At 39.4% G+C, this 16126-nt stretch overlaps 1 protein-coding gene across 1 annotated transcript; it reads left to right on the top strand.

The window, feature by feature from the left end:
- The first annotated feature begins 7479 nt into the window (after nucleotides 1–7479).
- On the top strand, nucleotides 7480–8367 carry LOC102283554 (olfactory receptor 4C13). The gene has a single exon (XM_005909095.2). The coding sequence runs from the start codon at nucleotides 7480–7482 to the stop codon at nucleotides 8365–8367; it is 888 nt and encodes a 295-aa protein (XP_005909157.2).
- Nucleotides 8368–16126: the final 7759 nt, after the last annotated feature.

Raw genomic sequence — 16126 nt, 5'->3', positions numbered from 1 at the left:
CCATTTTAGAGCAGGTCTAACAGCCATACTGGGTCTTCAGTCTTTTGTCTGTTTCTTTTTTGCTCTTATTTTTCTCCTCATATTCTCTACCTTAATATAGGGTCTGAACCAACTGCAACAGTTTTTCTAAAGACTGATTTGTTCTGAACACCTGTTTTAATAACTTATGGCAGATATCTGGAGCTAACTGTGTGGGAAATCTATCTTTTAAGATTTTTTCTCCTTCTGAACTTTCAGGATCAATGTCAGTAATCTTGCAGAGAGCCTGCCATAGTCTAGGAATTTACCAGGAGTTTCCTTCTCTCCCTGTTCTATCAGCCAACTTAGCATAAAGTGTTTGTGTGTGCTTGCTTGAGCACTTCAAGAATACATCTGATAAAGTGGCTGTTATGAGAACTGCTTGGCTCCCAGAAGGCAGGGGGTGCTATTTCATGTTCCCTCTTTTCCCTTATCTCACATTCAAGCTATTTATCTCCAAAAGTAGTAGCTTACCCCAAAATTCAAGTTTTTGAGTCAGGGGGTCATTGTCTGTCCCAAGACATATAACCTCTAAATAGTCTAGCGAGACTGAGGCAACCCATCCTAGAAGGGTGCCCCTGATTCTCAGCCTGTTCAGTTGGGAGCCCCAGATACAAGGGCAAAGTAAGAGGACAGGAGGGAGCTGAAGGTTTCACACCCAAATCTTCACCTTTAGGACATAAGTCTGGCATATCTTACAGAGAGATAAAGAGCAACATATATGTCACTTCTACCCATTTCTTATTTTCTACAGAACTGGTCTAGTTGTAAAACAGTGTCATAATTAAGAGACGCTTCAACAGGCCAGCGTCTCCCATCTTCCAAACGATACTATGGCCATTCGGTATCAAAGAAGAAGATCAAGCATATCTTTTTTAAATTCTGGGGTCAAACTTGTCCCAGTTTTTATTTATTTATTTTAATTGCGTATTGATTGCTTTTATTTTTTTTTTTCATTTCATATATATTATCCATGTTTCAATGCCATTCTCCCAAATCATCCCACCCTCTCCCTCTCCTGTCCCAGTTTTTATAGTACATTGTAATGAAGTGGTTCTGGAACTGAGAGCTCCCATCTGTAAGAGAGAAAAAAGTGGCATCCACAGCCATGGCTATTTTACACCAGAAGTGTCCTTGCCTACTGTAGATGGGGGTATAGACAGACTTTCCATTGAAGCTTTCCTTCCCTGTCAGACTTTGTCCCCTACCAACGCAGGCATCTTACTCATTCTTCCCAGTTCTACCACTGAGGCAGGGTGGAATGCACCAGGAGTAGACCTGATGGCATCCCAGATCGATTTTCAGTTCCTTACCACCAAGACCTTTGTTTGATTTGCTCTTGTCTCTGGTGCCATCCAGAGTGTAACAGAGTAGCTTTCCAGAATCTTTCCAAAGCTAGGACTACTTGGGGAAGCATCTGTCTTTCATGTCCCTATGCACATTTCTGAATACAGTCCTGACTGCAGTAGAAACGGTGAGTCATAAAGGGATGAAGGACAAGGAAGATTCCCTTATGAGTGTCATCACACCAGTATAGCAAAAAAGGTGGTGGAGGGTTGGCCAGGGAAGAAAAAGTGATTTTTGTCCTCAAGCTACTAGGGCCAATCCTTCCAGTTCATTCCCACAGGTTCCACAAAAGGAATATCTAGGGAGCTGAGACAAAAGCCACCAGAGTGCCTCCTCTGGTCCACTAAGAGCTAGCGCTACCAAAGGAAGAAGCCCATTGTACTTCCAATCTAACCAGATGCTGCAGTTCCTGATCTGTGTCCTCCAAAACCTCATGGTCACCAGTACTGCTTCTATCCACATAGATCAGAGGCACAGCCATGACAAAGACTCACTTTTTGCTGGCTCCTGAGGCAGGCAGACAGGAGAGTGCTCTCTAGCCTGAGAGATGGTCCTGCAGCTAGAGCTCCGCCTCACTCCCAAACATGCTCCTGTAACTTTCGGCTCCTAGCAAGGCTATGCGCTTCCATACTTAGGGTCTAAGTAACAGTACATAGTAACAGCATGAATCACAATTCCCTTGAATGTCAGTAATCTGATAGATTAAGTTAGTAGTTCTAATTTCCCACACAATTATGAAATGGTCAAAGAGATCAGGAAAGGGTGACTGAGAAAGGAAAGTTCGGTCCACACGCTTTGCCCATCTCTGGCCGCTCCCCTGGGAGGGAGGTTGGGTGTCTCTTAGCATTGGCAGATCAGTATAAACCCTCGACAAGGTTCCCCTTTTTGGAGCTGCCTTCAGTCATTACAAGGCACTGCGAATCCACAGAGCAGGGCTCATCATTTCATCAGGGTGTGTCATTCATTCACACAAGCATACCACAGAGTTAGTAAGTAAAGCAGAAAATATGTATAGTGAGAATGCAGAGAGGCTAGAGCTCTGAGTGTTCTTACCTTGTCGTGAAGATCCTGGACTAACCTTATGGTGAAAGGTGTCAGATTTATGATCTCCAAAGAAGATTTAGCTTCAGAGCCAGGAACCAGGCTTGATCATTCAAGAGCATTTATGTAGCTGAGTTTATTAAAGTGAAAAAGGACAGAGAAATCTTCTGTCATAGACATCAGAAGGGGGACGGAGTGTGCTCCCCTCAGTAGCCTAAGCAAGGGAGTCATACACTTTTTAAATTACTTATTACAATAAGTCAAAGTAATGTCTCAAGGTTGTATAGATCTTACTAGACCCACTTCCATAATTTATATTTTAAGATAAAAGGATTAGCCAGAAGGTTTTCAGGAAGGAGAAGTCGTTCTCAAGAAGGATACTTTGCTGTTATATAATCCTTACTAAGGAATGTAGGAAAAAAAAAATTGTCCTTTCCTCCTCCTTGAGAATTCCAGCCCTCTATCTCCTCTTTGAGAGCCCTAGGCCCTTTTCTCCTCCTCATGGCCCCCTGACTTCTTATCAACCTGCCAAGGAATTGATTCTCTCACCCCTGAGTTTGAGAATCTGTATTGCTGTCTCTCTATGACTCAAACCACGTTGTCCTTGGATTTGTATTCTGGAAACAGACTTTCATGGTATAGCTCCAGGAACTCCTCTTTTGAAAACTTATTTTCATATACAGACTTCATTGATTTAGACCTATAGCTAGCTCCACTCTTTCCCTTTAATGCTACTCTAGCATTTGGGAGTTGGATGAGACAGGTGTATAGGTTATAAAGCAATCTCTCTACCCAACACTGTAAATATTTAAGAAGAAGCTGGATTACCACTCAATGGGCCATCATGAATGGACTTCAATCTTTTATAAGGTTGAGAATGATAACCATGTCAGTATATACTAATTATCTGATTTGATTCTGGCTTTCATTTTAGAGTTGGTAGAAGAGTTCTAGACTTTTTTTATGAAAATACTTTAGCAAAATCCATATCTCCTATAGTTCTTTATATAGTTTAAAATCCTCTTTCAGACTGTCTTTGGCATTTTCCACCACGAATAGCATTATAGAACTCTAAAATCGAAGATCATGGCATCTGGTCCCAGCACTTCATGGCATATAAATTGTGAAAAAACAGAAATAATGAGAGACTATTTTCTTGGGCTCCAAAATCACTGCAGATGGTGAATACAGCCATGAAATTAAGATTCTTGCTCTTTGGGAAAAAAAAGAAAAACAACTATGACAAACCTAGACAGTGTATTAAAAAGCAGAGACAATACTTTGCCAAAAAAGGTCAATATAGTCAAAGCTATGATATGAGACTTAGATCATAAAGAAGGCTGGGAGCCAAAGAATCGATGCTTTCAAGCTGTGGTACTGGAGAAGACTCTTAGAGTCCCTTGGATAGCAAGGAGATCAAATCAACCAATCCTAAAGGAAATCAACCCTGAATATTCATTGGAAGGACTGATGCTGAAGCTGAAGCTCCAATAGTTCGGCCAACTGACATGAAGAGTCGATGCACTTGAAAAGACCCAGATGGTGGGAAAGATTGTGGGCGAGCAATAGAAGATGAGATGGGTGGATGGCATCATTGAGTCACTGGACATGAGTTTGAGCAAACTCAGGGATATAGTGAAGGACAGGGAAGGCTGGTGTGCTGCAGCCATCACAAAGAGTTTGATGCAACTGAACAACTGAACAACAACAATATTTGAGTTTCTGGTTAAGCTAGGTTTGGCCACGTGATTTCATTTTTCTTAATATATTTTCTTTCATAACACATGATGCTCACAGTGACCATATTCTCTGGAGTCAATCTAGAGGTAAGTACAAGTTATTTTTATTCTTATTATTGAAAGCATATCTGAACATGATGTGATGAGTATGGTTTATATAAGAGCATTTCTGAGACTAATTGAATTATTTTTACAAAATAATTTCAAATATTGAAATTTATTCCTCTCAGTAATTTTTATAAATCTTACAGTTTGTAGCAGCATAAATGTTTCATGTCACTTTAGCTACAAATCTGTAATTTAACCTAAGGTTCCTGGTCCAGTATTTATTGTCCTAGCTTCTTATTTACATTTGGCAAATGGCTTTCTCATTCCCTGTCTTACATTTACATGCTATAAGTTGTGAATGTTTTATTTCTATTCTATATGGATATTATACAATGAAATTCAAATGACTGTAATGTATTTTCACATCTCTGGTATAATTGAATAATGTATTTATTTTCATCATTATCATGTTAAGCTCATTCCAGAATTGGCACAAAAGCTACTTTGAAGAAGTACTGTCAAATTCATGTGGTGTGAAGTGCCAATATTATAATTGCATCCATAATTATCACTTAATATATATTTGAAAGGACTTGTGAGGTGGTGCTAGTGGTAAAGAACTAACCTTCCAAAGTAGGACATGTAAGAGATGGGTTTGATTCCTGGGGCAGGGAGATCTGGAGGTGAACATGGCAACTCATTCCAGTATTCTTGCCTGGAGAATTCCATGGATAGAGGAGCCTGCCGGGCTATGGTCCATAGAGTCACAAAGAGTAGGGCATGACCAAAGCGACTTATGACATATATTTGAAAATAATATGTTAAAATTCTGATTTGAGTAAAGAGTAGACTAGAATGCAAATTATTTTCATAAAATTTAAATGTCTGATAGTTATCCACATAGATGTTTAATTTACACAGTACTAAATATTCAGACTCCATAATAAGCCCATATGTTTTCAAATATTTAAATTCATTAGTGGTCAACTATTTTGTTGTTGTTGTTGTTTATTTTCCTCCTGTCATAGGGCTTTGCCTTCATGCAAACTTAGGGAAAAATTTGAAATTAAAAGTGAAGGCTCTAAAAATTCTTCTCTGCTGTTCAGTTAATTTTAGGAAACAATTGGGTTATTGGCAAGACCTGCTAATGATGATGAAATACCCTTGAGATCCCATTAGCTAAAAAGCTTTTCATATTTCTCCACAAATAGAATACATGGTTCTACTTTTAAAGTTCATGCAAAGGAGTCATTTTATAAGCCAACAAAGACACTTATCACAACTGAGCCAATTGGCATTTTAAAATCTTGCATTTGCTTCTTTCTTGATGAACAGCTACTTGAGGAACTAATATGGACCTATATCAGACCCATTCATAGGTGAGATTTTTTTTTCCTCCCAGGAAATCATAGACTGTTTATCATACACTCACAGGTAGAAATGGATGTTGTAACATATTATCACCACTCACACTCAACTATTTAACATTAAAATGTGATTTCAGCATACAGACCATTAAGGAATATAGATTCAAGTACCATACTACTAATTTAGAAGTAGAGATACTTTGGTGTTTTTTTTAATTGTTATATATTTAAATTAGTAAGACAATAATAAAATCACTTAGATTAAATTAGAATAAATGATTCAAATTTTCATCCAAAATTTTCTCCACTTTGTGTTACAAATGAAGTCTATTCCAGTGATGCTGAAAATTTTTTTGAAATATCTCTGTTAAAAAGTGCATTGTTAAGACATGCACTATATTTCAATTAACCATTCCTCCAGTGTTGAGCATTCTATACAGTTTTAAATTTTCCATAGTTACGAATAATTGTGTTGAGCATATTTGTAAAGAATAAGTTTTCTACTTTAAAAAGGTTTCCACTAGGGCTTACTCCTCAAAAGAGTGTTGGGCACCAAAGAAAAATTAAAATGCAAATTATTTATTCAGAGATACTTCTAAAAATTTTATTACATTAATTATATCTAACTCTTACTATTTGTACCCTATACCCTTTTCTGATCTGTTGGGGGATTCTATATCAGAATAAGAAATTGCAATGAAGCTGTTACACTTTGTTTCCTTATAATTTTCAGTTTTGGAATTAGTGTTTAATGGTTGATTTACAACGTTGTGTTTATTCTTTAAAGATTTTTTGAAGTGGGCAATTTTTAAAGTCTTTATTGAATTTTTTACAATATCCCTTTTGTTTTTATTTGTTTTGGACTTTTGGCCACGAAGCATGGGGATATTAGCTCCCCAACAAGGGACTGAATCAGTACCCCAGAACTGGAAGCCTCAGTCTTAACCACTAGAACAGCAGGAAAGTTCCTGTTGTGTTCATCGTGGACAATTAAAAAATAAAGCTCTTTATCCATTTATCTTTGAAGGGAAAGTGTATTTGCTAAATATACTTTACTGTATTTCTGTTTCTGCTTTTCTTTGGGAAATTTATGACTCCAAATTTCTCACTCTATTATTTATGCAGTAGTCTGTAACCAATTTCTTATGGGAAGATGGGAGAAAGCACGAGAATGCATGTAGCTTATGCATTCTGGCTTGGTACCAAGTAGAGTTGGTCATTAGTGGCATATGCATATTCTCTAAACTGTCTGCTTATGATAAGTATTTATTGACCATGTCTTTCTTTCCACAGTAAGAGCTAGGGTTCAGATGCAAATTTTCATGGTGAAGGTAATAACTCTTAGCAGTGTGTAGCACATCTTACAAGATGCATCTAAGAATGACAATTTGCAACCTCACAGACACAGAGGAACCTGCAGAAGGAAATGACAACCCACTGCAGTAGTCTTGCCTGGGAAATCCCATGGAGCCTGGTCTGCTACAGTCCATGGGGTAGCAAATAGCCATATATGAGTTAGTGAGTGAACAACAATAAGACAAAAAGGAGGGCATGGAAACACGGGACACAGATAACTCAGCAGAGTCACGTGGAGTGGGACAATGGAGAAGAATCCAGATCTTATGTAAATATCCTAGTGTTTTCTGTAAATTACACAGCAAATGTTGTCCTATAGATATTTTACAGGGGGCAGGCACTAGGTGTCTGAAGACATGATGTGCATCACCAAGGAAGTAAGAAAAAAAATGAAGCAGGTCATGGGGCAAAACTGCCAAAGATATGCTCTAGGGTCATGCAACTGCTCAGTCTTCTCTCTGAGAAATGCAGACTATAATTCTCTCATGATTAAAACCTATCATTTTTTATTATTTTGTAGCTAATTCAGGCCCCAGGAATGCATTAGTTCTTAAACGGATCCCATGCCTCCTCACAACGTGACCAAATTTGTTCTCCTGGGACTCACACAGAATCCACACTTGCAGAAAATACTCTTCATTGTTTTGCCCATTTTCCTATTCACGGTGCTGGCCAAGCTGCTCATGGTCATCACCATCTCCCTCAGCCCCACACTTTCTGCCCCCATGTACTTCTTCCTCAATCACTTGTCCTTCCTAGATGCCTCTTTGACCTCTGTCACCACCCCCAAATTCATCATTTACCTGCTGTACCAAAGGACAACCATCTCCTGGGGTGCCTGCCTGACTCAGCTCTTTATGGAGGTCATCATCCTCACTGTCATGGCCTATGACCACTATGTGGCCATCTGCAAGCCTCTGCACTACACGGCCATCATGCAACAGGGGCTCTGCCAGCTCCAGGTGGTGGTCTGGACTGCGGGGATCCTGCGTGCCACTGTACAGGTTCTTTTCACCATGAACTTGACCTTCTGTGGTCCCAACATCATTGATCACTTCATGTGTGATTTCTTCTCACTGTTGGAACTTGCCTGCAGCGACACCTACAGTCTGGGAATGGTGGTGGCAGCTAACACAGGGGGGATGTGTTTGCTTATTTTTTCCATGCTCCTCATCTCCTACATAGTCATCCTGATCTCCCTGAAATCCCATGGCTCTGAAGGACGACGCAAAGCCCTTTCTACATGTGGTGCCCACTTCACCGTAGTGGTAATGTCTTTTGTCTCTTGTATATTCACTTACACACGTCCTGTGGCTGTTTACCCTGCAGACAAGTGGGTGGCTGTGTTCTTTGCAATCCTCACTCCTATGTTTAATCCTATTATTTACACAGTGAGAAACATAGAGGTGAAAAATGCCATAAGGAGTTTATTGAAGAGGGGAGTAATTTAGGCTTGTCACAATGCCAATAAAGTGATGGTTTATATACACAGGTAGAATTGTACCTGTTGTAAATTGTGGGAGTAAAAAGTTCTGAGGATCATTGACAGAAAAAAAAAATCCCAGAAACTATTTGTTGATTATTTAACATAGACACATTTTAGGTATTTTGATAAGTTTTAATATATGTTCTAGAGTCTTCAATGTTCATGTTCATAGTTTCAGATTAGGCAAAGGAAAGAACTATACTCTCCTAGTTTCATGATTTTAGAGTATGTTTTACTCCAGAGTCTTCCATTTACTTTACTAAATTCTGCATACATGTTACTTGGGGAAAAAAAATCAGTTTTTTTATGGGACATTGACTCAGATCTTCTATTTTTCCATAGCCTATGGTAAAGCAAATAAGGGATAGAATTTTTTTCAATAGATCCATTGAGAAGGAGCAATTGAGTGAAGGAATTGCAGCTGATTTTTTTTTCCCCTATGAATTTACCAAAAGTCAAAAGTGAGGCACCAACAAAATGAGGAAGGAAAAATGCAAAATCTAACTGCTTCCTTGCCATTAAAAATAAGCCAGAAATTTTAGAATTACTCATTTGTTCTATTTTTTATTCATAATTTTATTTTTAATTAAAGAGTAATTAGTCTATAATATGGTGATGGTTTTTGTCATTCAACGACATGAATCCCTCCCTCCTGAACCCCCCTCCCACCTCAGTCCCCATCCCACCCCTCTAGGTTGGCACAGAGCACTGGCTTTGGGTTCCCTGGGTCATACAGCAAACTCCCACTGTCTATCCATTTTACATATGGTAATGTGTACATTTCCATGCTACTCTCTCAAATCATCCCACCCTCCCCTTCCCCCACTGTATCCACAAGTCTGTTGTTTATATCTGTGTCTCCTTTGCTGCCTTGCAAATAGGATCATCAGTACTATCTTTCTAGATTCCATATATATCTGTTAATATACTATATTTGAATTTCTTTTTCTTACTTAAATCAGTGTAATAGGCTCTATGTTTATCCACCTCAATGAAACTGACTCAAATGCATTTATTTTTAAAGCTAAGTAATATTCCATTGTGTGTATGTACAACAACTTCCTTATCCATTCATCTATCAATGGACATCTACGATGCTTCTATGTGCTAGCTATTATGCATAGTGTTTCAGTGAACACTGGAGTGCATGTGTTTTTTTTCAGTTATGGTTTTCTTAGGGCATATGCCCAATAGTGGGATTGTTGTGTCATATGATAGTTTTGTTCTTAGCTTTTAAAGGAATCTCCATACTTTTCTCTATAATGGCTGTGTAAATTTGCATTCCCACCAACAGTGTGTAAGAGGGTTCCCTTTTCTCCATGCATTCTCCAGCATTTATTGCTTGTAGACTTTTTGATGATGGCCATCTATGTTCTTGAATAGCCTTAGTTTTCTGTGGCTTGTGTAGGTCTACAGATAAGAAAATTATCTGAAGTCTTAATGATTCAATTTGTCCCTTGGAAGTTGATGTCAAACATGTTGTAGTCTTGTCTGACCTGCAGCACTATATTTCAGCACTACAAGCTTTTTCTTTTTTGAAGTTTTCAGTTATGTCACTTCACTTTTACAAAAGCACAATAGTATGGTAACAGAGTTGTTTTTTTGTTTTGTTTTTTGTTTGTTTGTTTGTTTTTTTAAAGCAAAAATCCTCTTCCTTTTTCTTATTCATAAAAGTGAAGTGGTTAATGTGAACTTTCTGGATAGTTGGGGATACTTGCAATGCTCCTCACTGCACCTAGAGGACATCAGGTCATCTTATGTTATTACATCACTCTTTATTAATCAGGGCTTCTCTGATGGTCTAAGCAGACCGAAGTGCTATATGTTCAGTCATGTCTGATTCTGTGACCCTATGGATGGTAGCGTGCCAGACTCCTCTGGACTTTTCCAGGCAAGAATACTGGAGTGGGTTGCCATTTCCTCCTCCAGGGAATCTCCTTGACCCAGGGATCAAACTTTACTGTCTCATGTCTCCTGAATTGCAGGAGGATTCTTTACATGCTGAGTCAACTTCTCAGACTACAACATGCCATGTTTCTTTTAACAAATGTTGGTTGGTCAAACTCTGGTCAACTGGAGTTATTTCTTTCATGATTTGACCACACAGCAATGCCAGAGCATGGTACTGGGTGACTGTATTTACTAAGTTGTTCAAGACTGTCTCCAGGAGACAGGAATATACAGTGGAAAAAAGGTTCCCTCTTCAACTGTCTTCCCTTACATCATATATAAAATACACCTAAAGTAGATTAAAGACCTAAATTTAGACTGGCCACTATAATACTCCTAGAGAAAAACCTATCAGGAACACTCTTTGACATAAATTGCAACAATATTGTTTTTGGAATTGTCTCCTAGAGGTGTTTTTGTTTTGTTTTGTGGAAATAAAACAGTAAAAAGCACTTTGTGGTCTCAAATGAAGGCTTCTTTATTTTCAAAGTCCTCCTCTTCTTGTGCTTAACTTCTTTAGTATTTTATCATCTCAGAACTTATAATAGTTTTGACAATGTGAAAATGGGCAAAATGAGAAAGAGTTATTGGACCCTTTTATTTCACTTCTAAATAGGTTTTAAAGGAGATTCCTACAAATAGGTTATATACAGATAAATCCCAGACAAAATAAAACAGAAAAAATTTAGTTAAATAATACACAGGGGGATGTCCCTGGACATATAATGGTTAAGAGTTTGACTAACAAAGTAGGGGACACAGGTTCAATCCCAGGTCGGGAAGGACTCCACATATCCTGAAGCAACTAAGCCCACATGCCACAATCACTGAGCCCAGTTGTTCAACCACTGAAGCCACAAGCCTAAGTCAGTGCTCCACAACAAGAGACGCCAAAGCAAGGCGACCCCATCACACTGCAAAGAAGAGTAGTCCCTGCTTGCCATGGCTAGAGAAAGCCTGAGTGCAGCAAGCAAGACCTGGGGCAGTGGAAAATACATAAATAAATAAGCCACACAGGGTAAGAATATCTATACTTTTATGAGTCTTAGCTTTTCTCTCTAAAAACAAAAGGATTTTACTATCCAGGAATTTTTTTTTTAATTTAAATGAGGAGCTTCACAAAATATAAATTAAATACAAGAAAAATATTGTGTTTAGTTCACTGATTAAGGGGAGAACTAGGAAGATAATATTAATCAGTCAAAAGGAAACTCTGACGTACCATTTTTAACATTGCCTAATTAAGAATGTGTAATGAACTTATTTGTTGTTATTGTTCAGACGCTCAGTAGTGTCCGGTTTTTTGTGGCCCCATGGGCTGCAGCACAACAGGCTTCCCTGTCCATCACCAGCTCCTGGAGCCTACTCAAAGTCATGTCCATCGAGTCGGTGATGCCATCCAACCATCTCATCCTCTGTCATCCCCTTTTCCTCCTGCCTTCAGTCCTTCCCAGCATCAGAGTCTTCTCCAGTGAGTCAGTTCTTCACATTCTTCACATCACATCTTTACTTTTTCATATTTTATTGCTATAAAGCTGTTCCTGTATTTCTTACTGACACTAACAACAATTCTTCAAGGTAGATATAATTATCATTATTCCATTTCACTGATGATGAGGAATAAAGTTCAAAAGAGCTAAATAATCTACATATTATTAGAGGCAGAGCTTGTATTCAGATCATCATTCTTCTAAATTCAAATTTTATTCTTCCCCAGTGATTTCAAAGAATCTCAGAAAAAAGAGAGCATGTCATTTGAATGTCTCTTGTTTTCTAGTAATTAGAAAACATTCTATAGTATTTACATACCTCTATAGTGAGCCTACATATAGAAGCAGTTGGTTCTCAGAAAGCTATATGCCTTACTAGTGGAATATAAATTAGGAAGAAGATAACTAATATTTAAAATTATATTGAATTTCTTCTTCTCTTGGGAAAAATTATCAGTGATTATGAAAATTAGTTGTACAGTATTTAAGCTGTTGTGAACATTTTGAAGTGATATCAAATAGTCACAATGACATCATAAAATTAAAATTTAGCTTTCTTAACATACCAAAAAGACAGAGGACCAGAAAGATCATATAATATGTAAATCAGCTTTGATTTACCCTTCAAGTTTGAGAATTTGTGTTACTGTCTCTCCAATGTTTTAAACCACTCTGTCCTTGGAGTTGTATTCTGGAAACACATTTTAACAGTATAGTTCCAGGAACTCCTTGATTGAAAAACTATTTTTATGATCAGCCTTCCTTGAGTTAGGCCTAACTCCATTCTCTTTCCATTGTATGCTTCTCCAATGCTTGGGAAGTTGGACTAGATAGGTGTAGGGGAAAGGTGTAGGGGACAGGGGATAGATGAAGGGGAGAGGTGTAGGGGAAATGTGCTGGGAAAGATTGAAGGCAGGAGGAAAAGGAGACAACAAAGTATGAGATGGTTAGATGGCATCACCGACTCAATGGTCACGAGTTTGAGTAATATCCCGGAGTTGGTGATGGACAGGGAGGCCTGGCGTGCTGTGGTCCATGGGGTAGCAGAGTCAGACATGATTGAGCAATTGAACTGAACTGAGGGGTTCTAAAGCAACCTCTCAAGAAGCAGTTTGGAAGATGGTGGAGGAATAGGATGGGGAGATCACTTTCTCTCCCACAAATTCATCAAAAGAACATTTAAACGCTGAGTAAATTCCACAAAACAACTTCTGAATGCTGGCAGAGGACATCAGGAACCCAGAAAAGCAGCCCATTGTCTTTGAAAGGAGGTAGGAAAAAATATAAAAGACAAAAAATAGAGACAAAAGAGATAGGGACAGAGCTCCATCCCGGGAAGGGGGTCTTAAAAAGAGAGAAGTTTCCAAACACCAGGAAACACTCTCACTGCCAAGTCTGTGGCAAGCCTTGGAAGCAGAGGGCAACATAACAGGGAGGAAAAATAAATAAATAGTTAAAACCCACAGATTACCAGCCCAATGGCAACTCCCCCAGTGGAGAAGCAGCACAGACACCTGCACCTGCCACTAGTAAGCGGGGGCTGGGCAGGGAGGCGCGGGCTGCATGGCTTAGAGTAAGGACAGGGCCTGAATGCCCCAAGGACAATCTGAGGGAATTAACTTGGGCTAGCAAACCAGACTGTGGGATAGCTACCACGCGCAAAGCCAGCCCTAACTTAAGACACCGCTAGGCCCGCGCACAGAACAAAGGACTGAACAGAGCTAGCCAGCTGCAGACCATCCCCCTTCAGCGACAGGCAGCCAGAGCCGGAAGGGGGCAATTGCAGCCCCAGAGAGACATTATCTACCAAACTGCAAGCAGGCTTCTTTGCTAACTAAGACTTCTTGGGGTTCTGGACAGTCATCATCTGCCTGAGAAGGTGCGCCAGTTGTACACCCAGAAAACTGAGCAGCAGGGACAGGAGAGGCGATAAGTCACAGCGACCACGCTTGCCAAACACCTCATCACCTGAGCTGCTCGGACCTGGGAAGGGCACAAAATGCAGGCCCAACTGAGTCTGTGCCTTTGAGGCCTACCCGAGTGCCTGAACATGAGCAGCTTAGACCTGGGAGGTGCATGCAACCCAGGGCCAGCCTCAGATAGTTCCCAGCAGAGCAACCTAGAGCCTGAGCAGTGTGGACAGGGAGGGCACACGTGCTGTGAGCAGAGGCAGGCCCAGTGTAGCTGAGACACTGCGAGCACATGCCAGTGTTATTCGTTTGCAGCGTCCATCCCTCCCTCCCCATAGCATGACTGAACGAGTGAGCCTAAAATAAAGTGTCCACCACCGCCCGCTTTGTGTCAGAGCAAAAATCAGACACTGAAGAGACCAGCAAACAGAAGAAGCTAAAACGGAGGGAACCGCCTTGGAAGTGACAGGAGCAATAGATTAAAACCCTGTCATTAGTACTGACTACATGGGAAGGGGCCTATAGATCTTGAGAAATATAAACCAGACCAAGGAACTATCTGAAAATGAACTGACCCGACAATACCCACAACAACACTAGAGAAAGTCCTAGATATATTTTTACTATCATTCTTTTTTTTTTTATTTTTTAAAAAAATTTTAAGTCCTCCATTACTCCTTTAATTTTCACTTTTATAACCTACTATTACTTTGCAAAACAAAAAACAAAACCAAAAAACCCTATTTTTTAAAAAGCAAACTTCATATATATATATATATATATATATATATATATATATATATTTTTATAATTTTTGGGACTTTTTTATTTTTCTCCTCACTTTCTTTTTTTTCTTCTTCTCTTTTCTTTAATACTGTAGTTTTGAAATTCCAAACTCTGATCTAAATTTTTAATCTGTGCTTTTTAGTATTTATTATCAATTTTTTACCTTTAAGAACCCAGTCTTCCCTACCCATTTTTACTTGGGAGTGAGATTACCAGCTTGACTGCTCTCTCCCCCTTTGGACTCTCCTTTCTCTGCACCAGGTCGCCTCTGTCTCCTCCCTACCCACTCTCTTCTCTACCCAACTTAGTGAGTCTCTGTGTGTTCCAGACGGTTGAGAAGACTTAGGGAACTGATTACTGGCTGGATCTGTCTTTCTCCTTTTGATTCCCCCCCTTTTATCCTCCTGGCCACCTCTGTCTCCTTCCTCCTTCTTCTCTTCTCTGTATAACTCCAAAAACATCTCTAAATGGTCCAGATTGTGGAGTGCACATAAGGAAGTGATTACTGGCTAGCTTGCTCTCTCTTCTTTTGATTCCACCTCATCTCATTCGGGTCACCTCTAACTCCCTCCTCCCTCTTCTCTTCTCCATGTAACTCTGTGAACCTCTCTGGGTGTCCCTCACTGTGGAAAAACTTTTCATTTTTAACCTAGATGTTTTATCAATGGTGCTGTATAGAAGAAGAAGTCTTGAGACTACTGTAAAAATAAGACTGAAAACCAGAAGCAGGAGGCATAAGTCCAAACCCTGAGAACACCAGAGAACTCCTGACTCCAGGGAACATTAATTGATAGGAGCTCATCAAATGCCTCCATACCTACACTGAAACCAAGCATCACCGAAGGGCCAACAAGTTCCAAAGCAAAACATACCACACAAATTCTCCAGCAACACAGGAACACAGCCCTGATCTCCAATATACAGGCTGCCCAAAGTTACTCCTAAACCACTGACATCTCATAACGCATTACTGGATACTTCATTGCACTTCAGAGAAAAGAAATCCAGCTCCACCCACCAGAACACCGACACAAGCTTCCCTAACCAAGAAACCTTGACAAGCCACTGGTACAACCCCACCCACAGTGAGCAAACTCCACAATAAAGAGAACTACACAAACTGCCAGAATACAGGACGGCCACCCAAAACTTAGCAATTTAAACAAGATGAAGAGACAGAGGAATACCCAGCAGGTAAAGGAACAGGATAAATGCCCACCAAACCAAATAAAATAGGAAGAGGTAGGGAATCTACCTGATAAAGAATTCCGAATAATGATAGTGAAATTGATCCAAAATCTTGAAATCAAAATGGAATCACAGATAAATAGCCTGGAGACAAGGATTGAGAAAATGCAAGAAAGGTGTAACAAGGACCTAGAAGAAATAAAAAGAGTCCATATATAATGAATAATGCAATAAATGAGATCAAAAACACTCTGGAAGCAACAAAGAGTAGAATAACAGAGGCAGAAGATAGGATTAGTGAATTAGAAGATAGAATGATAGAAGTAAATGAATCAGAGAGGAAAAAAGAAAAATGAATTAAAAGAAATAAGGACAATCTCAGAGACCTCCAGGACAGTGT

This window comes from Bos mutus, chromosome 15, assembly GCF_027580195.1.
Source record: "Bos mutus isolate GX-2022 chromosome 15, NWIPB_WYAK_1.1, whole genome shotgun sequence".
NCBI classification, from domain to species: Eukaryota; Metazoa; Chordata; class Mammalia; order Artiodactyla; family Bovidae; genus Bos; species Bos mutus.
The sequence above is the reverse complement of the archived record's forward strand: the minus strand, read 5'-3'. Positions and strand labels throughout refer to the sequence as shown.

What these genes read in the sequence shown, in the direction of transcription:
- LOC102283554 (XM_005909095.2), top strand. Translation starts at nt 7,480, where the DNA reads ATGCCTCCTCACAACGTGACCAAATTTGTTCTCCTGGGACTCACACAG.